The sequence below is a fragment of the Monodon monoceros genome, unplaced genomic scaffold (assembly GCF_005190385.1).
Source record: "Monodon monoceros isolate NGI ecotype Baffin Bay Population unplaced genomic scaffold, NGI_Narwhal_1 Super_Scaffold_20, whole genome shotgun sequence".
NCBI lineage: Eukaryota > Metazoa > Chordata > Mammalia > Artiodactyla > Monodontidae > Monodon > Monodon monoceros.
In genome coordinates this window covers 12,847,672-12,873,808 of record NW_021703777.1, presented here as the reverse complement: position 1 = coordinate 12,873,808, position 26,137 = coordinate 12,847,672, and the positions used below count along the sequence as shown (strand labels likewise).

General features: G+C 33.4%; 1 protein-coding gene across 4 annotated transcripts in view; it reads right to left on the bottom strand.

Annotated features, from left to right (window-relative positions):
- Nucleotides 1-3,290: 3,290 nt before the first annotated feature.
- The window catches only part of SMARCAD1 (SWI/SNF-related, matrix-associated actin-dependent regulator of chromatin, subfamily a, containing DEAD/H box 1), a 70,407-nt gene continuing 47,560 nt past the window's right edge, over nt 3,291-26,137 (bottom strand). For all 4 annotated transcript variants that reach the window (XM_029235815.1, XM_029235812.1, XM_029235814.1 and 1 more), the window contains exons 10-24: nt 23,362-23,561; nt 17,720-17,810; nt 15,116-15,215; nt 14,317-14,376; nt 14,132-14,207; nt 13,249-13,384; nt 12,573-12,710; nt 11,305-11,400; nt 11,091-11,208; nt 10,772-10,893; nt 9,538-9,726; nt 8,860-8,978; nt 7,785-7,967; nt 6,552-6,661; nt 3,291-5,076 (exon numbers count right to left, since the gene is read on the bottom strand). In XM_029235815.1, coding sequence (XP_029091648.1) covers nt 5,015-5,076; nt 6,552-6,661; nt 7,785-7,967; nt 8,860-8,978; nt 9,538-9,726; nt 10,772-10,893; nt 11,091-11,208; nt 11,305-11,400; nt 12,573-12,710; nt 13,249-13,384; nt 14,132-14,207; nt 14,317-14,376; nt 15,116-15,215; nt 17,720-17,810; nt 23,362-23,561 — 1,800 coding nt within the window. In that variant the 3' untranslated portion in view covers nt 3,291-5,014. The remainder of the gene's footprint in view (nt 5,077-6,551; nt 6,662-7,784; nt 7,968-8,859; nt 8,979-9,537; nt 9,727-10,771; nt 10,894-11,090; nt 11,209-11,304; nt 11,401-12,572; nt 12,711-13,248; nt 13,385-14,131; nt 14,208-14,316; nt 14,377-15,115; nt 15,216-17,719; nt 17,811-23,361; nt 23,562-26,137) is intronic.

Here is a 26,137-nt window from a genome sequence, read left to right as displayed (position 1 = left end):
TTACCCAAAATACACAAAGAACACTTAAAAGTCAACAATAAAATAAACCTGATTGGGCTTCCCTGGTGGCGCAGTGGTTGGGAGTCCGCCTGCTGATGCAGGGGACGTGGGTTCGTGCCCCGGTCCGGGAAGATCCCGCATGCCGCGGAGCGGCTGGGCCCGTGAGCCATGGCGGCTGGGCCTGCGTGTCTGGAGCCTGTGCTCCGCAGCGGGAGAGGCCACAGCAGTGAGAGGCCCGCGTACCGCAAAAAAAAAAAAAAAAAAAAAAAAAAAATAAACCTGATTACAAAATGGATAAAAGACCTGGACAGACACCTCATCAAAGATATACAGATGGCAAATAAGCATATGAAAAGATGTTCAACATCATATGTCACTAGGGAATTGCAAATAGGAACAAGGAGATACCATTACCTATGAGAAGGGCAAAAATTCAAAATACTGACACCACCCAAATGTCCCATTCTGGTGGGGCCCCAGGAACTTTTCTTCATTGCTGATAGGCATGCGAAACAGCACATACACCTTGGAAGAGAGTTTGGCAGTTTCTTACAAAACTGAAATGCTCTTACCATATGATCCAGTAATCACACTCTTTGGTATTTGCCCAAAGGAGTTGAAAACAGGTCCACATGAAAACCAGCACATGAATGTTTGTGGCAGCTGTATCAACCACTAGAAGCAACCAAAATATCCTTTAGTAGGTTAGTGGATACGTAAGTTGGGGTACATGCAAACAAGAGACCATTATTCAGTGCTAAAAAGAAATGATCTATCAAGCCATGAAAGGATATGGAGGAAACTTAAATGGATTTTTAGGGCAGTAAAACTATTCTGTATGATACTATAATGGATTCATTTGTCAAACCCATAGAATGTACACCACCGAGAGTGGAGCCTACTGTAATCTATGGACTTTGGGTGATTATGACGTGTCAACGCATTTTCACTGATTGTAACGCATGTCCCATTCTGGTGCAGGATGCCGATAGTGGGGAAGGTGTGTCTGTGTGGGAGCAGGGGTACACGGGACCTCTCTGTACTTCCTGCTGAATTCGCTATGAACCTAAAACCCCTCGAAAAAATAAAAGTCTATTTAAAAAGAAAGAAGAACAGGGATATTTCATGACATTGAAAGAGCAATAAAATGTTGGAAGCTGATCCAAATTTAGGATTATGACTATTTACCAAGAGACAAAAAAAAAAAGGGGGGGGGTTGCAAGTTTTATAGGAAGGTACTGTTCAAACTACTCTGATAAATTTTTTTACAAAAATAATACTTCCTCAGTGTTTCTAATATTTTACAGTGTACTGAATATTAGTTTTACTATTTTGTTCACGTACACATTTATAATGTGCTGACAAAATTCTTAAAGGTCATGGAAGAATCATTTTCCCCAGTGATTACACACTTTCAACTTGAATAATTTCTACAGTCCCACACTACTGTGCAAGAACTGCCCATATAAACAAACCATTTATATAGAAATCTTCCAAATAACTATATATTTAGATTATCCCAACCTATTTTAAACCATAACTATATTGGAACACCACATTTTAGTTCAATTTACCTGTTAATATTATTAATATTGAATAGTCTAATCTTAGTATGTCATGTTGTATCAGGAAACACATTAACAAAATAGATGGCCTTATCCGTGAACTGCAGGGCAGAGGAAGGAGAATGTAGTTGAGAAGCAAAAAGTGGGGAGAGGTTGTGGGGAGGAAGAAAGAAAAGTCAAGTCCATCTAAGTGTGACCTTGTTGAAGGTGCTTCTTTCCTCCCAACAATGCTCTATGAAATTCAGGAAAAGGAAGTTAAATACTGTACACATTATTAAGGATTACACAGAAAAACAGTGTATTTCCCAAGTACCTTGCTTCTTTGGATTACATCTTCTTACCGTTGTCAGTGGCTGTTAAGAAATGACAATAGGTTATAAACGACTCTCATTTGCAAAGCGCTGAATCATATCATCAAGGCAGTCTAAAGAAAAAACTTACCTTTCACAGAAGAAATTCAAATAATACTCTAATGAAGGTAGAAACTTTTCTTCCCTCTTATGCACGTTCATTTTCCTCCACATAATTACATTCTGACAAACTTTACTGAAAACAGAATTTAGTAAAACTGATAGATACGTTTATCTAAATTATGAAAACTCTAAGATAATCAGCCCCACTTGTTTACATATAATTATCATAATTCCAATAGAAAATGCAACCACAGCAGGTTTTATAAGGAAATATTTCAATCATAGCATCATCATAACCTTTAGGTCATCTTTTGTTCACTGAAAGGACAACACATTCCATTACCCCATCCTATATCTAAATTAAACATCTCACTGAGCAAGTAAGCAAGTGTGAGAGAACATGAATTAATCAGAGCAGAAATGGAACTGCATATTATAATCAGAAAAATAACCATACCTTTTGGGAAGTTAAAACAATCAATTCCTTAATTTTATGGACCATTTAAGTGTCTTGCTTAAGGTCACACAAATGGAAACCAAGTCTCCTGATGCTCCTATCTAACCACTATACAATAACAGCAATAGCTAGGAGCAATATTAATGTTTCAACATAGATTATCTATTGATATAAAGTTACAAGTCTATGGGGTGAGAAATACAGTTATGAAAACACATACGTCTTCTATCTGTGTGTGACCTGTATCAACAAAAGCATAAGTTGCTTCAGTCGGCCAAGATACTACTCCAACAACTGTGGCTTCACAGGCTCTTTACTGACAATGGATTATGATATTTACTGACATCAGTCCAATAAAGGGACTAATGAGAATACACCCAAAGTAATAAGTACCAGTTTACTGAGAAAGAGATGATATTAAGCACACAATAGCATCTCTTTTGTGCTCAATATTATGGTTTTTTCTTTTTGGGTCTTTGTTGCTGTGCGTGGGCTTTCTCTAGTTGTGCTGAGCTGGGGCTACTCTTCATTGTGGTGCGTGGGCTTCTCATTGCCATGGCTTCTCCTGTTGTGGAGCACGGGCTCTAGGCACCTGGGCTTCAGTAGTTGCAGCACGTGGGCCCTAGAGTGCATGGGCTTCAGTAGTTGTGGCACGCAGGCTCAGTAGTTGTGGTGCATGGGCTTAGTTGCTCCGCGGCATGTATGATCTTCCTGGACCAGGGCTCGAACCCGTGTCCCCTGCATTGGCAGGTGGATTCTTAACCACTGCACCACCGGGGAAGTCCTTCCATATTATGCATTTTTAAGGGTAAAGGGATGAGAGTTTAGAAACTACTAAGGGTGCGAAAATACAACTTATGATCACAAATATTTTTATTATGCCAAAAACATAATATGGCATTACAGGGAGAACCCAACTACATTCATTAAAATAAAAATATGGATTTAACAACAACAAAAGACATTGAAGACACATTAGTACAGGAAAGTTATGAGAAATCCATTATGCGATTTTTAGAATATTCTCAACATTTCACTAAGCGATTTGGGTACTGTGATGCAGAAGGAGGTATTAATACTATTTGCAGGTCCCTTCAGCCCATTACACTAAAATGTGTTGAGTATATTCAATACACTTGCAAGATTGGCTAAGTCTACTGACTCATCAGCTTTCAGAGTCCACAGTATCTGAAGAATCAATGTAAGAGCTTCACTAGCCTTCTAAGTCGAGGATTATATTACCTTAAAAACTTAGGAAGTCCGGAGGTCTTGAAAGTATAATCTCCAAAAATTAACAAATCTTTGATTTATAAATAAGTTTATTTATAATAATATTTACATAATAAAACAAAACACATGAAACTCACAAGTTATACAAAGAAACGGATGTATAATAAAACAGCAATATAGACTGACAGGCAAAAATTTAAAGAAAGACTTAATAAAGAGTTAAATATCAAGTAGACAACTTTACCTCTTCTAAATTTCACTTTGTCACCCACACTGATTTGGAATTGAATGGCTCTCTTTAGGAGGTCCCATACTGGAAATTCTGCAAACTGCTAAGTTATATTTTGATAAGAATTTAATGACCTATTTCCATGCAGTACCTAATGCTGCCTTGAAATGAAGTCACGTTCAGTCTGCTTTGAAGTGAAATAGCCTGTTAATCTGTTCTGCCAGGCTAGAAAAATGTCACCAATATTTTGCCGATGTGCGGAGATGTGGCAGGAATAAACTACTATTTAGAGAGTAAAGAGAACTGGAGCAGAAATGACTGGGCAACAGTTTCAAGAGAAGCAAAAGCCAGGAGAGGGAAATCAATGAAAACATGCACAAGAATAGGCAGAGTAACAGCACAGTTAGTGCAGTTGGGAAATGAACAGAAGGAATTAATCCATGGAGCAAGATAAGGGCTTCTTTAGTTACTATTCACTGGAAAACAACTTAGTGCCTAGCCAAACAAATTTGTTTTAACAGAAGTACTTGGGAGGACCTGGGGGTGTTAGTATATGGAATGCCACCTTTAAATTCATGTTGAGTTCTTGTTGACAGTGGTGAACATCTGTCTCAAATAGCAATAAAATGAAAGCTATATAATCTATACAGCTGCATTCTTTAACATAATAAAAAAGAACTTCAAACGAGACGAGCAAAAACAAGACATAAGCATTGTCAAATAAGGCACATGTAAAAATCTACACATATTATCCAGTGAAAGACAATATATATATATATTTGGAGGTAGAAATAATTACAAAAATACTGACATTTCTAAAGCATTAGCGTATTTGTTACAAACAATCACCAACTAATCCCCATTCAGAAAACTGTTTTGTAAAATGATTATTTAACATCTTCAAGACTACGTATCTGTGGCTTTTTTTTTGAAATTTCACATGTGAGCATCTGGAGAATTCAGTTAGTGGCAAAAAAAGTTGTCCATACTATGAGAAATGTAATAAGGAAATTATAAAAAGTTATAAATGTTCATAAACCCCATGGTCATCATAATGTAAATGTCCTTGAGTGCACCAAGTTGATATTTCATCATCAGTTAGGAATTAACAATTCTTATTTCACAGGCCCATTGATGTTTTTAGTAATGTGGCTATATCTGCTGGCATACTCCCTTCGTCACCTGCAGGTCAGAAACTGGTGTTAAAATTCTGATAAAAATATTTTATGAAACGTATTTCTTCTCTCCAATTTTCTCTACTTTTGGTGAAATTCTTAATAATCTTTCAAGGCCCAGTTTGATTCAGTGTCACTCCCTGTTAAAAATATTCCCGTATTCCTACATATGTTAGGGCAACTTCCTCTGTGCTTGTGTTCACATTGCCAGCACAGCAGTCTACAGCTTCTGTTTTTGATTTGACAGAGATATGCAGATATAGTTTGGATCATACAGCACATAGTACTTACTCCTCAGGTTCACTAAATAAAAACATTTACCAAAAAATTCAATGCAAGATGTAAAAGAGAATAAAAGAAAATATACAAAAAAAATTTTTTTTATGTAACAATCTGAATAGTGAAAATAAAGACAAAACTCCCAAATCGAACCAGAAATCATTTCACCTACACTTGTTTTCAGTCCAAAGATACAATCATTGTCTTAAAAAAATTGTTTTTTCAATTAAACAAGACCCCAGTATCTAGACACTTATCCAGGTGTCTCTCTCTCTCTCTCTCTCTCTCTCTGTCACCACAGAGACCCCAGTTACAGTCTAAACTTAAGAGACTACTTTTATCTACTCTTCTCCTTTCAGTAAAAAACATGATTAGGAACAAAAACTACTGCATAAACGCTCAGGGAATTCACTGACATGCTTGCCTCCAAGCTCGTCCATAGATTTGAAAATAGCCCATGAAATCCAAACTTAACATCAAATAAAAAAAGCAAGACGCAGAAACAACTAGTCATACAATTAAAAAAAAACAAACCCTAATGTGTCATCTTTCTGGGGAAGCTGGGTGATAGGGTGAGAAGGAGGCTTCTGTTTGCCCTTTAATATCTTAGGAATTTTGAACTATGTGAATGTATTTTATATATATATATATATATACATAAAATTTAAACTTTTAAAACCTTAAAAATTATTCTCCTCAAAAAGATGGAGGAAATGGAGAGGATTCTCTTATTTGACAAATGTTTCTAGCACCCAACTGCTCTTTAATCTAAAATTATTCAATTTTTGAATAAATGCATTTTATTGCACTCTAGCGAAATGAGTATTTGGCTCGTCAAAATGAAATTAATATAAATGTGAGAGTTAATAACAATATTATGCCATGTACTTTAAATCTTTGGATTCATAAATATTAGTAAGTAAATCATAAAATTGTAGCTAAAACTATAGACCCAATTTTAATTTATTTCTGGGATATTTTGATGTCAGAGACAGAATTTTTCAAAATCAAAGCGTTTGTATCAGTTCTGGCAAAATGATCTTAGTTATTGTAGTACTTTTGAAGTAAGTATGCTTGTCTTCTCCCACGCTATCCCTAAACTGCACGCCAAGTTAAGGACTCAAACCATCTTTATTATCCCCTTGCTACTGCTAAGTTGATGCCTTTTCATATAAATAAAGTTTATGCTGACAAATAACTTACCTTCATCTACTGTGGTCATATCTTGTTCTAGTTTCAATTTCTGTTGATTAATTTTTAGCATGGATTCTTCGATTGTCCCTTGGCCTATTAATTTTATAACTAGTACTTCTCTAAGGAAAATACAAGATACGTCCATTGGTTACATAATATATAATTACTTAGTATATATAAACGACATAACTCACCTTAGAATGCAATAAGAATAATTTGAAAATTGTTTAACAAATACATCCATAAATTTAAATTCTTTTATTCAAACTACTTGAGATTGACATTTTCTGAGCACGTCACTTTTAAACATCCTTTCCTATTGATTCAAGAGATGAGAAAAAGATATCGGTACTTTAAAATTACTGGTAGAACTGTATTACAAGAAACAGCTCTGGGTTGAGGTAGGGTATTCTATTTTTAAAAAGAACATGCTTTGCTTATCAGGTTCCAAGAAATAATTTAGTACAAAAAGTAAGGAAGTGTAGTAAAGTATAAAGATTACATGGGAGGTTTTAGTTCCACCTTTAAGTACTGATAAATATTTGGTTCATAAATGAACTTACCAATGTCTTTTGGAAATACAGTAAAATACTCCACAAAGAAAACATTGATTGTCTGCTGTTTACATGTGAGAACAGAGCTAAATTACAGGTATTTTCACCTCTTTATGTCCTGTGACCAATGTCTAATTTAACCTTCACCTAAAATATCTACAGCTCACATAATCTATTTCCTATGAGGTAACAAGGTAGCAATCGTATGCACATTACCCAGTCTATCTGGCTCTTACATGGTGTAACAAGCAAGTTACTAATTAGTAATTACTAATCTTTTTCAAAGGGGCTGGACCACTGGTAATACTTAGTTTTCATTTGCTGCATAACTACTTGGACTGGGGGTGGGAGGTGGTTTTCTTTTATTTATTTTTTACTGTTTTGGCCACGCCACATGGCTTGTGGGATCCTAGTTGCCTGACCAGGGCTGAACCTGCACCCTCGGCAGTGAAAGCACCTAGTCCTAACCACTGGACTGCCAGGGAAGTCCCTGTTTTAATGACTAGAATATGAATAGATTACATGGTGGAGTTCATATTCAACACTGGCTGGTATAAAATACAGCGGAAGCCATGCTTTGCTGAAAATATAAAAACTAAGGCAGGACATCTGACAGATCATATCCTAGTGTTCTATACAAATTAAACTGGCATTTGATTACAAATAAATTTCAACTGCAAACACTTACTTAGTCTGGCCTACTCTATGGCATCTATCTTCTGCTTGTTTGTCATTGTAAGGATTACAGTCAATATCGTGAAGTATAACAACATTTGCTGAAGTCAGGTTTATTCCTAGGCCACCAGCTTTTGTTGACAGCAGAAACACAAAGATATCCATATCGGTATTAAACTCGTCAATTAGATGAATCCTGTAAGACAAATACATTAGGTTAAATCTCACAAAAGGGTATATAATTAAAACTGAAAACAATCACTTCACATGGAAAATAAACTTGAAGATGTAAATACATGCTCTTGGCATTCTAGTTATTTTTCCTGTAGCTATTTTATTGAAAAGACCTATCCAATTCGCCAACTTCTTTTCTATACCATTTATCTCCCTACTAACTCTAACTATTCAGATTTGATTAATTGCTAAAGGACTGTTTTGTCCTTTGTTTAATGACTTCTGGCTTTTCTAAATTCTGCACACAGCTTTTCAATCTTTAACCTTCTCAGAGTCTGCCAGCTGTGACTCATAGACAATATACCCGATGAACTAAGAATCTCAAAATCAAACTATAATGATGTATTCTCTTTTAGCAAGACTTCTTTTCTTACTCTAATGCAGGAAAAAAAAAATTTACTCTGGCTGATAAAAACAAATAAACCAAAGATACGATGCAGTTTAAACACACTAGAAAAAGCATTTCAACTAAGACAATCTTTTTAAACTTTGGGAATTAAAAAAGAAAACAAACAAAAAACCAAACTCAAACTTACTCAATTACCCTTAAAATATGAAAAGCCCAAGATTTTAAGATAACCTTGGTTTAAAGATAAAGTGTTTTAGACTTAAAATGATTTTTAAAGAGAAAACACAAATATATAATTCTAGTAGTTGTTTCAAAATATATTTGTATACAATTCAGACCAAAAATTAAATTTTCTTCATCTTAAGTTAATGAATGATTTAAAGTAACCAAACGTAAGACTCAAAGCAATACAATTCCATCAAATGCCCTAGACATTTAAAATTCTAACATTTACTCTTATTTGAGGGTAAGGTGGAGAGATTTTCTGAAACTAAAGTATACCAACCTTTCAGAAATCTGAGTCTTTCCATCTAATCTGAGGTACCTATGCTGATGATGTTTTAAGAGAACCTCTAAAATATCCAGCATCATGGTAAATTGGCTAAATAACACAACTCTATCACCCTGTGGAAATACATATATTAATTAGACACATAAAAAATAAAATTGTAAGTATCTAATGAAAACCTGCTTCTTTGATAATAATCATCATAGCTAAATTAAGTTTCTTATTTTAGATTACATATAAGTAAATTATCTTCTAAACTTTGACCTAAAATTTATTTTTAAGACTAATTAATGGGAATAGCTACTAAGTACTACTTAGATTGTGATCTTACAAATCTATTTCACATATAAATTGTAGTATTAATTTATTTTACATAGTATCAATATCTTCAAAATATTAATTTTGAAGCAACTATATAGATTGTCACCTATGAAATGACAAAATTATTTTTAAAAAACATCAATATAGATATATTCTACTAACTTCTGTTAGATGGAAGAAGAGTAATCAGGAAAACATATGCCCAAATATATCCAAAAAATGCTCAAACACCAGTTTCTAGAAGAGTGTAGAACACAGGCTAAAGCTTCAAGAAAGTCAAATCATGCCAGAACTGTTTCAAAGAAGTTGAACTAACTGGGGAAACATATAAGGAGCAGTATTCTTCTTTAGTACCTTCTGTTTCAATTCAGACAAGATGCAGCCTAAAACTCGAAATTTTCCAGAATCTAAAATCAAGTCCATGTCTAACTGGAAGTTATTAATGTGTCGATACTGTTTACAAAGTACATGTAATTCAAAGTCTGTCATAACTTCCATATCTTCAAAGATCAGGTCAGGGTTAGCCTCACAATGTGTAGGTTCCTCAAAACAAAACAAAACAATATATACTTCAAAATGAAGATAATAATTTATAATATGATTAGAACAACCTAATAAAATTGTTTACATCTGATAAAATATCTAAATCATAAAACATTTTAGTGCAACAGATTTACCAAAGGAAATTAATATTCATTTTTTTAGGTACAATAAAGGGGGGAAGTTCTTATTGTTTTAGAGATAACACACTGATAAATTTACAGATGAAATGTCTAGAATTTGGTCCAAAATGATCCTGGAGAGGATTCGAGGTGAAACGAGAGAGTTGTGTCATTCCAGATGATAACTGTAGAAAATGGGTGAAGGTTTCATATGCGTAGAAGATTTCATTATACAATTCTCTCTATTTTTACATGTCTGAAATTTTCCGTTAAGTTTAATATAAAAAATTTTAAAAAGGCAAATGGTTGCTTTAAACACAATGATCTGCAAGGAGAAATAGGGGTAGGTTAAGGGAGAATGAGACAAAAATAGAGAGTAACAGCTAAAACTGTAGACAAAATACAATAAAGAAGAAATAAAATGAAAAAAATAAACCGAGAAAAATGACTCATAATCCAGGACATACAATCTGATGAATATTTTTGGTGAAAAATAAATAAAAGAAGTGCATTATGGAAGTCCAGACCAGGAGATAGCAAACTTTTCCTGTAAATATTTTAGGCTCTGTAGGCAAAATAATGTTTTGCAACTACTCCCCTCTGCCCTCGTACTGAGAAAGCAGTCACAGAAAACAAAGAAACAAAAGGGTGTGGCTGTGTTAGAACAAAACTTTATTTGTAGAAATAGCTATTGTCATATTTGGTCCTAAGGCCATAGTTGGCTGACTCTTGATGTAGACTGTCAGTCGTCCTTAGCTCTTATGTCCCCTAAATTATTCTGAACTCTGTGTTAAAAATGTTTTTCTTAAATACGTGGTTAATTAATATGCTTACTAGGTTCAATGGTCTGATTTTTAGACTAACAATGAACCTCATGTTTATTAGTGTTAATAAAGCTTAGTTTTAGCATAACACAAAATCCTTACCTTTAGCATAAGCTGAGACATTTCCTTGAGTTTTTCAGCTGTGTAATATTGGCGATGTAATAAAGGATGATTGGCCATTTTTCTCAATTGCATCATGACATTGCACATTTCTGTGTTTTTTTCTGTAACACATTAAAAACAACAATCTGATAGCTGTTTGTTGAAATACATCTCAATGCAAACAAAAGGTTTTAAAACTATTTCTTCAAATTCCAACTAATTTTAAAAAATGAGCAAATCCCACTATCACAGGACTAAACAAAATGCAGCCCTAGTACAGAATTATTTTTCATATAAAATTGTGAAAATCAGGTTATACCCATGTTATTGATAGATTTTTTCAATCTGTTGAAAAGACCCAAATAGAGTTGCTCCTGCTTCTCTGACATTGCACACAACTCAATTTGATCTTTCTTGGGGGGTAGCTGCTTGAGAACCTGTGAAAGGAAAACAGTTGAAGCAGATCATTCAAATAAAGAAGAAAACAGATTTTAAAAAACCAATCATAATAAAAATATGCAGATAAGAGTTACCTCTTCTTTTACTCTTCTGAGAATAAATGGTTTTATAATTTGTTTTGCATGTGCTATTCTCTCCTTTTCATATATAGTTTGCTCATCTGCTGGTTTCTAAGTAAAATAAGAAAATGACCTTTGAAATTCATTTAAATGATCACAATAACAGTATTACACAACATGAAAATCTCCCTCACTACAATCTGAGTTATTTCCCAGAGAAACTCAATTCATTCTAGATGGACTTGAATCCTGGGCTGTAATATATTTCTTAAAGCTCCACATGTATTTTGAGGTTTTGTGACATGTAATCGTGTACTCTGCAGAGGTAATGAAATTGAACTGCACTAGGATGGTGTTCAGAAGTCATTATAACTGATAAGTCATCACTGATTACATAGATAACTCTCTTGAAAAAATATGTGTGTGTTTAAGATAGTTTGGGTGGAGGAGAAGAGAGAGATAAGTAGAAAACTTGTATTTATTTGTGGAAAATGGTCCCAAAAGAAAGCTAGCGCGGGTCTACAGAAATCGGACGGTTCCTAGTCAAAACCTGTTAATTTTGGAGAAGAGGAATTTTATTCTAAGAAATCCTCCACATCCTATGATCTGCTAGGCCATCAAGTGGGATGGAATACATTAGTGAAAGTTAGAAAGGCAGTCAGTTTGCAGTAGAAGATTATCACAGAAAATTCTCGCAGAATACATGTGATTTGGGTGTGTCAAGAATCTATATTACCATTGCTGTACTGGAAAATGAGAGTTCTTGAAAACTACACTCTTACTTTTTCTAAGCAATAGGGAAAAAATTAACCAGATTTTCTTTGAAATAGGATTTCTTTACTGTGACTTTTAGAAATTGTTACTTTTTAATTTATGGAGTTTTAATTCAAAACATATTTCCCAGTGGAGGAATTTTCTGGATATTCTACTTTTGCCCAGTTTTATAGTTTACCTATTAAAAAATGCTAATTTACCTAATTTTAATAAAGAAGACGGTAGCTCACATATATCTGAGCAACCCACTAATTTTAAATTGTCATTCTTCAGAAAATTAGGATATTAAAAACCAAAACTTTTAGACAATGATTATAGAAGCCACCAATTTATTTCCTATTGTATTCTGGCTGACTTCCCAACTCATCCGAACATAGGATATCAACTACTTAAACTTATTTCATAGCACATAGGCTACATGAAAACAAGAAAAAGAGATAAAATAGAAAAACGGTCCGGGTAAAACGCAAAGTAAGATAGTTGAGAAAAAAATATGAATTTATGCTTACTGTCTTAGAAGAAAACATTCTTCGTATTTCACTGGTGCTACTACTGAACATGTGCGGCATAACAAAATTCAACAGCGACATGAGTTCTAACAGGTTATTCTGCACAGGTGTGCCTGTGAGCAGCAAACGGTTATTTGCCTGTGAACAAAGGTAAATTTTAGATTAGTATTTTTTTTTTTTTTAAAGATCCACATCCTTGTTCTCCCCCTCAGTGAGGGAGAAAAACATTAAAACCATTATTAGTAATATAACATTCTGTCATAAAAGATAAGTAATGTAGAAAAATTATCATATATTGTACTTTAAAGTAGAATGTGTAAAACTAAGTCTCATTTTATTAAGTAGGTAACTTGTGTTCCCACATTACTTTTTGATGAGGCAATGGAAGAAGACAGATTATATCTGATATTCATAAAGTTTGTCCTATAGAACAAAGGTTGGCAAATTGAAGCTCATGAGCTAATGGTTTTTACATTTTAAATGCGGTGTTTAAAAAAAAATGAAAAAGCAAAGAACAAGTGACAGAAGCTGAAAGGCCCACAAAGCATGAAATATTTACTTACCTGGTCCTTTACAGAAAAATATCGCTGGTCCCTGATATAAAATACTATATATATTAAAATACATAATCTGAAATTTTATCATAATTGGACAAATTCACAGAACACTCTCTTACATTAATTGTCATAAGGTGCTGGTAGCGGATGGAGCCCATATTCTTCAGCATATGGCCCTCATCAAAAATTGCGTAATTCAATTTCAGCCGACGAAACAGACTACGATCATCAGAACTGCTGATTGCACAATTATACCTGTTGCCAAAGGAAAAACAATCTCTAAGATCATACCTTTAAGAGCATGGACTCGTGAGATTTAATGTTTTGACAAATTATTTTTATGTACATATTTCTAATAGCCAGTAGCTAAAAGATAACACTAGACACAGTTGGTACTCAAATAAATATTGATGTACTTATATCCAAAATTATTGATGTACATGTAACCAAGTTACAAAAGCTGCAATATGCAGTTAAAAGACAATTCATATGTTATAATGTAATTAGACAACTTCTACACATCTAGGAAGAGGCAAATTTGGGTACAATTTATATGTAACCTGCAATTATTACACACTTTGCTTTATGAACTGTTATATTTTAAGAAGCAGTAGAAAAAAGAACATGAAGCTAAGACATTTCTGTTAAGAACATAACACCATTTTATTGAACTAGTAGAGTGAAACCAAGAAATAACAGTTAACAGCAGCTAGCAAGACTATATATGAAAATGGAGTCCATTTTATTAAGAAAAGATGAATTTTCGATGAATTCTTTTAATCATGACCTCCTATAGAATTAACAAAAGACTGCTATCATGGTATTATACACCAAACTAAAAAATGCCTGAATCTTCAACATAACTCATTCTATTGCTTTTGTTGCATAGTTCTTAGCATAAACTCTCCTTTATTTTACTACTAATATTTTTAAAACATTTTAAAAAAATTTAGGTGGATGTACAAAATTATTTTTCCAAAAAAACTTTTTCTCAATACTTACGTGGTCACGATTACATTGTATTCCTCGTATTTACTATGAATGTTATATCTAATCTGTTTACGTTCTTCTTGAGAACCTAGAATTTAGAAATGACACACACACACTGATTGTATTTATTGTACTTTACTGTATGCTAAGATTTTAAAGAGATCTCCAAAGTTAAAAGCATAATGACATATTCTTACCATAGTAACACAGCACCTTTAAAGTGGGACACCATAAATTAACTTCCCTCAGCCAGTTATCTATGAAACAAAAGAGATATTACTTGCACCTGCTACAACAGGTAGACGTGTGCACTGAAATGAACACTAAAGTCTGAGAAGTTCTACCCAGAAATTATTTTTATAAAATAATAGAAGATAATTTTTAAAAATCACAGACTCTTCACAATTTTACTCTTGATGATTAAAATGACTGAGATTTTGAGGTGGCATCAAAATGAAGAGCAGAGGGCCAACCATTATATTTATAGGTGATTATTGATTTCCAATTTAAAGAGGATTTTTTTTTTTTTGGTACATTCATACATACATTCTCTTGTCTACATTCAATCAATTGAGAAAGAATGAAAGAGTAATTTGAGTGGGGATGATCTGCATACATTCTTTCTTAATAAATGTTTAATTATAAATTCAAAAGTGTTTCTCTTAAATTACTCATTAAAACAACTTAAAAGTATTATGAAAACAAATGATCTTTTCAAATGGTACATGATCTATAATAATTTATAGATAATCTATATAATAAGCTGAATAACTGACTTATATTGGAGTTATTTTCTTTAAAAAGACTTCCAGTATAATCAAACACACATATGCAAAGGGGTGAAAAGTGTAAGGAAACCAAAGAAATGAATATTCACCTTCACAAACTAAGAAATCTCACACACACACACACACACACACACACACACACACGGTTTTTCTTCCCCTTGTATAAAATACTACTGAGTCAAGTAAAGTTGTCCACAGTATTACAAACCTATAGTTGATGCTGGAACAACAATCAAATGAGGACCTTTATTACCCTCCTGATAGAGGTACGCTAGGAATGCAATCGCTTGAATAGTTTTTCCCAGGCCCTAAAACGAAAAGTTTAAAAGACAATATACTAGATTTAAAAACAAACAAAAAACCCAAATAAATATTGGGAAACTGAAAGGAAAAAGAATACTTTGGGTTTTATTTATTTATGATTCCCCATGCAACTCTATGAGAGTTTCTACTATATTCTTAGTTTTCAATAACACATAAAACAGATCATAATCTCCAAGTGATACTACAACTTAGCTAAGAGTAGGAATGCATTTTAACTGCTAGTTAATATGTAATACACATTGATATAGAAGACCTCTGCTTGCATATAAAGGATATAATTTTGGTAACTGTTAATATAAAGCAACTACTTAATACATACTGGCTGGATGGAGAATGATGTTCCAATGACTAACTGGAGCGGAACATATACCTATCCTATTACCCAGCAATTTTACTCCTAAAAATATATTCAAGAGATATGAGAGCATATGTCCACAAAAAGACTTGGGTAAGAATATCGATGCAGATTTACTATAATAGCCACGCACTGGAAATAATCTAAATTGCCATCAACAGGAGAACGGATAAACAAATTGTAGCATATTTATACTATGAACTACCACAAGCCAATAAAAGAAAACAAAAACCAAACTACTGATACATGTAAGAAGAGGATGAATCTTAGTAACTTTATTATGCACCAATTGAACCAGAAACAAACAGTATATACTGTATGAATCTATTTATATAAAGTTCAAAATCAGAAAAAAATTATTCTATAGTCATAGATGTCAGAATAGTAGTGGTGGTAATGACTGAAAAGGAGCATAAGGGAACTTTCTGGGATGATGGAAATGTTTATGTCACATACAGTCAGATGGGTGTACATATATGTAAAAAGTCACTAAGCTGAACATTTGTGCATTTTATTTCAAGTAAATTATACATCAATAAAGTATTGCATTAAAGAAAAAAAAAAAGGCTCCTGAGGAAATGTAGCTCCTTAGGAGAGCTAAACATTACCAACTGTTAGGAAGTGAATTGCCTCCAACCCCAAACATGTTGAAGCCCTAACTCCCAATGCTGGGGTTTATTTGGAGATAGAGCCTCTAAAGAGATAAGTAAAGTTAAATAGGGTCACAAGGGTAGGGACCCAACTTCTATCATAAAAGAAGAGATGGATGTTTCTAGAGAAAAAGCCATGTGAGGACACAGCAAGGTGTCCATCTGCAAACCAAACAGAGTAGCCTCAAGAGAAACCAAACCTGCCAACACCTTGATTTTAGACTTCCAGCCTCCAGAACTGTGAGAAATAAATTTCTGTTGTTTAAGCCACACTGTCTTTAGTATTTTGTTAGGGAAGCCCTAGCAGACACTACCTTATCATAAATATTGTACTTTACAGGTTACAAAAACAGTTTCACATAATATAGCTCATTTGATACCAAATATAATCTTATGATACAGGAATTACCTATGTTTTATTAATATTGGCTCTGAGAGATTAGGTCATTTGGTAAGGATTACAGAGCCCACGAAAGGCAAATTTGGTACCCAGAACCCAGATCTGATTTCCAAGTCCAGTTTCCACAACTGTACTACTCTATATTCTATACGTAATTTCTAACTATTTTGAAATTCTGCATATATTATTCACTTTTATATTAGATAAATAGCATCTCTGTTTTAACGACAGTATGAGGTATGTGTGGAAACTGTCTTGAAAAACTAAAGATTGTTTTACTAGAAGCTAGCTAGAGAACAAGGATTATTACCTTTGTTAATTTTTATTTTGGAAATCTAATACACAATGTAATACATATTTCAGTAAACATTTTCTCCATTGAACATTACTCATTTTTAATAAACACTTTTTAACAAGCATAGCTGGAGGAAGGAAGGTAAAGGTTAAAGGTCAAGTTTCTACATGACAATACTTGGACTATTGGCTATAATGAACTTCCTAAGCTTACCTTCAAGCAAAATGTGATCTGGAAAAGAAAAGAAACTCAGAAACATCTAATAAAAGTAAAATGACTGAAATGATGGTGATGATAAACGTGTAGATTTATTTACTAACAAGGACAGGTATCTATGATAAATTTTAAAGGGAGCTACAGAAAAGCACATGTAGTAAAATCTTTTTTAATATGACATATATATGTATATGTGTATGTATATATGCATACACACACACCTACAAAAGAAAATATTCTGGAAAAAGATATATATTTCAAAATAGCACTTACTCTAAGATGGCAGGAGTATGTGTGATTTTGTTTTTTTTCCTGTGTATTTTTATGTAACATCTAATTTTAAAAACACATATATTTATTAATTTGATGAGAAAGACAAAAAACCTATTTTCATTTTTGAGGGGAAAGTAAGGAGGTTAGAACTAAGATAAGCAACAGAAAACTGAGAGGAGTGAGAGGGATTATACCTTGGTAAGAGCAGTAAACTAATAGGGACAAGGGAAATTTTCATCTTTTGAATGACAGCAAGGATGCCTATTAATGATAAATCCTAGAAATAGAGTACTACTTACCATTTCATCTGCCAAAATGCCATTAAGTCCATGTTTATGTACCAATGCCAGCCAATTCAAACCAACCTTCTGATAGGGCTTGAGTGACAAACTGGTAAAGAGAGAGTTACCAGATATTATAGATTTATACCTCTATTAGTTTTTTCTACTAGTTTTCTGAGAAGAGGTTTAGGTTTACAATGCACCAAAAAACTGAAGTATCTAGTTATAGTCTTACCTTTTAACTTACTGTTAAAAGCTATTTACACTTACTTAAGAAAATGAACCCAAAACATAATACATTTTAAAAAACCTCTCAAATTTTATTCTGTATTTGTTGTTTCTGGCAATAAGAATTACCAAAAAATTTTCATATTCAGTCATAATGTAATGCCACCAAATTAATTCCACAAATGATCAGAATATTAACAATGATAACATATTACTAATATAATATTTATACTCTAGAAAAATGTATTGTACTGATTTGAATATTAGCACAGTAAGGAACTTAAAGTATTAGAACAAAAACATATGCATAATTTGCTACTTTGCCAGGCTGATTTAATAAAACTTGCTGACTGAATGCCAATCACCTCTAATATCACTGGTACGTATAATTCTGGAGGATGTATGTATGTATGTGTGTATTTATGTTTGAACTACATATAAATGTAAATTTGCTAGGCATCAATAAAGACCAGTGAGTAGAAAGCAGCAGGCATGTGTCAAAAATCTTATTTAATTTGTGAACACATAAACAGACTAATCCCTGGGAGTAACTTGCTTGGATGGCAACATGGAAGGGGTCTAATGGACGAAATGGTTAGCTTTTTCTAAAAGTTCAAGTGGTTAAAAACTAATAGCAGTTATTTACTGAACATCTATTATATACAGATATACAAAACTATCATTTTCTAGCATCACCTCATTCAATCTTTTAATATTCTATTAAGGTAGTTATGTTTTAACAGATGAAAAAACCCGAGGCTCAGTAAGTTGCCTGAGGTTGCGTAGCTACAAAGTCTTATGGCTAAGATTTTAACTCATAAAAGTCTACCTCATGCAAAAGCTTATTCTTATACTCACTAGGGAAGCATAAACCCCACATTAACATAAAAACTTAGGACAAGGCCATGCTTCTCACTCTACAGCTTTTATCATATCCCCTTAATTTCCTGTTACACAGATCCTATCTGCACATGGAGAAGGGCTCTGATAAATGGCTCTGATAAATGGTTAAGGGGTCAAATTCTGAAATCAAGACACTTTAATTAGAACAGGGATCAAAGAGGTGAGGTAGAAAGATATCCATCTTAAATCAGAATCTATGTTTCAACTGTGGGGTACGCAATCTATAAAACAATTCTCATTTGAAAAAATTAAAAGTATAGGTAGGAAAAATCAGCAGTACTGCTGAAGACTTTACAGTTCATTTTTTAAAATGTCTTTGCCTTCTTGGCCAATATAATTTCTATGCCACTATGAAAGTAATAATAAACAGAATATTATCATAGACATTTTAATTTTCAGGTCCAAATAAATTCTACTATACTGGTAGAGTAAATGCTAATATTGGAATTCTAGACACTATACTTTACATGCATGGGCTTTACATGCATTATTACTTTATTTAATCTACATTATAAAGTAGATACTATTATTATCATCATCTCCATTTAGAGATGAGAAGTTCTCTCTGGGATTCAGAGAAGTTAAGTAACTTGCCCAAGGTCACAGCTATCCAAATCCATGTCTGCAGTGGCAGAGCTGGTACTCAATCCAGTTCTGATCCAGAGCTCAGCCCTTAATCACTAAACAGCAAACATGAAAGTTTTCTCTCTGACCCACCCACTCTACAGTCGACATTTTCTATTTTTAAATAGAATTTTCATTATTTTCCCGAGTCCTTCCTACTGTCTTAGTCATCCCCCACACATTAAGGTTCACATTCCATGAAAATGATGAGACTTGATACGGTAGGCATATTACATCACTTATAAATGCATCCCAAGGGCCAACATGCTACCCCAATGTAAATTTATCACAAATAGCCAAGAAATATTCTTAACAAAAATTACTGAATATATGTTATCACCAACACATGTTGAGGAACGAGTCTAACTATTAAAATATTCTTCACTATACATAAAATTTTAAAAAGTGATGAGGAAATTTTGAGAAGCACTGAATTTTTCATTCAAATAAAATTGTTTCATCCACATTCACAAAGCAGCTATGGTAGCTGTTTTGATGAGGACATTAAATACCTGTTATATTGAAGTATTTGTTTTAAAAATATAAGTGTGTATGTGTGTGTAGTTGTTCCTCTGCTAGATTTATGTAAATTACAAGTAACTTTCTGTTGCTTAGTGTCACAACAGTGCTGCCCACAACACACCCTTTCTTCAGAAAGCCAGAGGAGCACTGGAAATGTAGTTCTGGCAAACAGCTTTCCAATTCCCTTGTTAAAACGAGTTTTAAAACAGGGCAACTATATTCGTTCTCTAGCAGGCGCTAATATTTAGCTGCTATACAATCATACCTTCCATTACTTGTGACACTCAACAGTTTTCTGAAAATTTTTGTGATTGCATATGAACCCCACCCACTAGTTTACAAATAAGAATGTAATCTGCTCAGGGTTATCCAAATGGTAAGAACTATAGCCTGGGCCTTTTGAATTAGGTAAGTGATCTCTTTTCAAAAGGGGACTACAGGTATCTTTAAACTGAAGGTTTTCTTACCTCCCAATAAGGAAAAAAGTGATTTTAAGATTTTCTGAGGTCACGAAAGAAAATGAGGCAGCATGTTATTTTAAAGTTACTTGTTTTGTCGGGGGAAAAAAAATCCTTCCAGAGAGTTACTATAATTTCTTTTCAGAGTGAAAATTAAATGGGGTTTAAATTTCCTGTCAGAGAAAACTAGTATCAAAATTATTCTGAAAGGTGAGAAAGGCCTGAAATAGAAAACTGGAGTATATACAATGTGCTAAATTTAAGTTTAAAATGCAGAAATACAGGGCTACAGAAACTTTTTCAAGTAGTTCATATGAAACAGATTAGCGATGCTAGCTGACCAAAAATTTATGTCCCTCAAGTATGTCATGAATGCTGAAAATACTATCACAAAATAATAGTTTGTACTAATAGTAGTATCCAAACTACTAAAATATTTCTATCATAGTACTCTGAATTAGTCAACACATCTGCACTACTGATCTGCATTCACATCATTGTCAAATGGTTTCCCAGTAACTGTTTAGAAACAGGATATGGAATCATCCTGTCAAGCTGAGGATGAACAAGTTCACAAGAACCTTAGTAGATTTAGCCCAGAAAAAGACAGGACACACATAATTAAATATTATTTTATACTGAACATGTGAGAAACCTTTTCAGTTAAAACAGTTTAAAGCTGATAAATTTTAGATAAACCGCTAAAGCTTGAGAGATGGCTACATCTATGATAGGAATAAAATAGGAGAAATACTGAGGTATTTTTTTTAACATTTCCTCACTGTATTATATTTTAAGGTAATTTTAGTTTTGACATTTTAAAATAAATATTATGAATATAATGGTTTTGAGATACATATGAGAATTTTTTCCCTTGCAAAGACTTTATTTTTAACAGGGAGTTACAGCATGTGTGTATTCCTTTTACCTCTAAAAGGCTATTTTTCTTCTGTTATAATTCTTAAAAATTTCTAATAGGAAAATAGTTAATATAATTTTGCTTCAAAATAAACTTTAAAGAATTTGTTCTGTTAAGCAAAAGCACAACAGCTTATTCTTCAGGATAGTTTAATATTTTCCTCTGTGCTAATAAATCCTTTCCCAGGGCAAGGAAAGTACTTCAAATGTTTCTATACTAAGCAGCCATTATGCTTGGTCAGTACACCAAGTAAAAATCTGCAAGTTGCTTGTGCAACTTACATTGGCTAAACACAAAAACCAAGACAACAAATTTCACCCCCTAAAAGTGCATTTAAATAAACTCCAAAGAGACTATCTATACAGGTTTTCAGAAGTTGTACTTTGGGACTAGATTCAAGAAGCACCTAAAAAACCCCCCAAACTATTTTTCTCACCTGTTTAATATTTCATTTAAAAAATCCTCAGTCTAACAAAAAGGATAGCTTTATTACCTGATCATACTATTTACAAGTAATAGGACTTTGTGGATGTGGGTTTAAGAGAGAAATTTTTTAAGTGATGCAATAAAGCACTTGATTTTTTAAACTCCAAATTATGATAAAGTAGACTCAACTGGGTAAGCCTTGTAGAGTGAAGAACTCCCCATATCCAATGCTGTAGAACAAGAAGGAGCAGCTCCAACTACACTTTTAGGAGATGAATTTGCTGACATGGTCATAGTTCTTTCTATGCAACAGAGAAAAGAGCTTCTTTGTGGGAACTGCATCACGTTTCCCTACACCATCCCATAGCACCCTAGAAGGGCACAGAAAAGATTGTAGCTTACTATTAAAGGCCAGTTACCATATCTTGATTTTTTTTTTCATATCTTGACTTTTAATTAACCAATGATCAGCAAATATGCTTTGATCATTAACTTAGAAAAATATCAGAAGTATATAAAATCACCAACTAAGGTAAATAATTTTAATGAGACCCTAGTGCTAATCTTATTAAATACCTATCAGAAATATTTTGAACAGAAATAATTCATTTTAAAAATTACATAACACTGCAGACTATGGATACACCATAAATCATTCTAACTAGTCTCGGACCTTAGCAACTTCGACTATTTCCATGTTATTGCCTCTGTATGTATTATCACAGTAAACAATTTTATACTTTTTTTAAAAAAAGGAAGCATTCTGAACAGTCCTGAGTTCCCAGACAACTTGAAAACAAACTTTTAAAAGAAGTTCAAAACAACGCCCCGCCCACCATATCCCAACATCATGCAAAGGAGGGGTGTTCACAATTACGAAACGCCGTTTTCATACATTCTGGTTGTTGGACAAATTTTTTAGTGAAAACAATTTAGTGTTTATTTTTTGCAAGAACTCGGACAAGGTATTTTACTGACAGTAGCAGTTTGGGGAATATACTTTTTAAATATATACTTTTTATAATTTTTCCTTATATAATCTATTTAATAAAAGTGACCTTTTCAATTTTTATGTGTTTTTACCTCAAAAAGATTAAAAATTTTGGGCTTTTGAAAGCATTTAATCGCATATATAGGATACTTCAATCATTTCACTTATGATCAAAAAGAAATTGAACTAAGACAAATTTTTACATTGATGCAGTTGAGCAGCTGACTCTGAAGCACTAAATTAAGAGGTAGCTAAAACCACCTTTTCAGTTTCTGTGATTATATATGAAATTATCTGTCATCAGACAAGGAAAACATAGGTTACATAAGACCATAATATCTCCTCCCTCTAATTTACAATGTGATAATGGAGTAAAATATCCTGATTGGGGGGAGGGGGGGTGACGATCAATGAAAAACAATTCATATACCACTTACATGCCATTATAGGAAACCCTGGGTTTCCCTTTTAAACATTAGTTTTCCTACCATTTGCACATTTAAGTTTCCTAGGCACAATACAGGAATAAATTCAACATTTTTATACAACTGAGATAAAATAATGAATAGGTACATACAACAAGTATTACCTTTGGTTTAGAATGGAGGGTTGTTCTATGTTCCATCCACCTCCATTTCCAGTGAGCATGGTAACTTGTTTTGTCAATTTATTTGAAATGTCTTCACATTTGTTCATAAGCCTTATAACTACATCCCTTTCTTGGATCAGTGTTTTACAGTGCCATATCAAATCTTCTGATAAGCCATTCGTTTTGGACATCTTTGTGAACTATGGCATGAAAAGAAAAATAATTTAACAGTTCAGATCTAGTAAATAGGGAGCCAATTTCTTTCTCTGTGAGGGAAAAAAGTTTGTTAAACTTTTACTAATGACCTTAATCAAATGTGAAGAGGACCTGCATTTGCATTCTCACGTTTCACTTTGAGAAATCCCACTGTCACCTCAAACTCATCAGGTTGAAATAAAACATACCTTTTTCCTCAAAACACACCATCCCAAGCTTGCTACCTTGACCCTGGTAGCTGTTCTCTTATGGGAGAAATGTCTCCTATCAGGTTTTGTCTTCAAAACCTTGGATTTATGACTATTACCAAAGGTAATAGTGCCAAATATAAAAACTGCATACTAGATCTCTTGCCTCCATTTTTGTCACTTCCTATGAATATAAGATTAATTTTCCTAAAACATACTTTGCCCTATCATCACAGTACAACCCCTCAAGCTTTTAAAACTCCAATTATTATTTGTCACTTGATATTTTTCTCTAAACTGAGACAACTACTACTTGGAAAGATATTATGTGAATCAAAAGTATACCGTGACCAATTCAATAATTTGATAAAAGTTAAGAATAGTATCAATTTCAATACAAGGCTTGTATAAATGGGTTTGTATGAAAACTCAGAATTTCTTTCAAAATGTATTTGTATTTACTTTTCTAAAGGAGACACTGAATACTTTACAAGGTAAAAGCTGTAACAGAATTAGAATTTTCCCAAATAGATAGCTGAAAAAAATATATCCTGAAGCACTGTACAAAAAAATATTTTTAGTGCAAAGGATTAGAAAAAAGCCCAGTAGCTATTTGAAAGCTGTTTGTTGGGCAAAAAGAAAAATACCATAATCCAGAACAAAGGAAACTAAACTAAAACCATCTGTTAGAATAAAGCCACACATGGTTTTGATTCATAGTATCATATTTAGCATATTCTTTCAAGTTATGACAAGAATCTCATTAACAGCTCTCAATAATCCCCATGAACACAGTATTTCTAAGTTCACAGAGAAGCTCAAGCAACAGAAATTCAATACTTAGAGGATATACTAAGAAAACTTCATAAAAAATGCAGTTTATGCTAACATGTATTTTTCACATCTAACCTAGAGTAGGTTGGTATAAATGAAACTTGAACTCATCTATTCCAAAGCCATGTTATTACTGTACTGCAGGAATAAAAAACAAAACAAACTAAAAACTTAGCATGCCACAAAATGGCATCGTGAAATAAAAAGTTATTTGTACACTACTTTATATTTTCACAAGGACAACATTCATAATCACAATGTAATCTCCCACCCTGTACTTTCCAGGGAAAAAGATTTAAACATAAAGAACAGGATATGTAAGAATCAGTGCCTTGAAGATTTTAATGAGGTTCTACTAGAACTTTTAATTAAAATATTTTTATTTTTAAATGGAACCCCAAAATTATAGGCCAAAAAAGCCAATCTCATGCCTATTGTGGGGTAGTGTGTTTGCGATATGCTGTGTGTGAGAGAACCAACGAGAATAACCAGGGAAAAAAAAAGAAGGAACAATATATTGTGTGCTTTGTATGTGCCAGAAACTACTAGGTGTCTTTTATTCACTAACTCATGCAGTCCTCACAACTGCAAGATCAGTCCACCAGTTCTGGATGAATAAACTAAGATTCAATTTCCAAGGTCACAAAGCAGGATAAAAAATTCCAAAGTCTATGCTTTTCTCTTTTCACTAAAACTAGTACTTCCCAAAACAAAACAAAAAAACCCCTTAAAAGTTAAAAAACACAGAGGGAAGGGTGGGATTGATATGTACACACTGCTATATTTAAAATGGATAACCAACAAGGACCTACTGTATAGCACAGGGAACTCTGCTCAATGTTATGTGGAAGCCTGGATGGGAGCGGAATTTGGGGGAGAATGGATGCATGTAAACGTATGGCTCAGTCACTTTGCTGTGCACATGAAACTATCACAACATTGTTAATCGGCTATACTCCAATATAAAATAAAAGGTTAAAAAACAAAAACCCTTTTTTCTGTAACCAATTGCATTTATTGTGTTGGGTTTTTTTCTTTTCTTTTCTTTTGTAGTTGAGTACTACCCTGGCTGGTGAAAGTACCTGGTATACAGACATAGTCCCTTGTCCTCGTGTGGTTTATAGTCATTGGGAAAGACATGCAACATACAATTTTAAGTCTTAACAACTGGTATTATAAGGGAAAAAACAAAATTTCATGGGTACTTTTCAAAAGGAGAGTAATATAATCTAGGATCTAGGATGTCCAGAAATCAGAAAGAACTGTTTTGACTCAAGGAAGATCAATTCAGTATGTCAGAACCTAGAGAAGAGAGAAACATACATTAAAAAAAAAAAGAAACCACCAGACATTACCGTTTCCTGATGAAAGAACATACCACCAACCATGTAATAGTACTGATGGGAGCATTTAATTCTAATCCTTATTCCACAGAAAACATAACCAGAAAAGCCCAGACTGGGAAGCTATAGAACAAATGATCCAGTTTCTTCACCAAAGATATTACAGGAAGGGGGGAGGGGGAGGGAGGGGGGGGG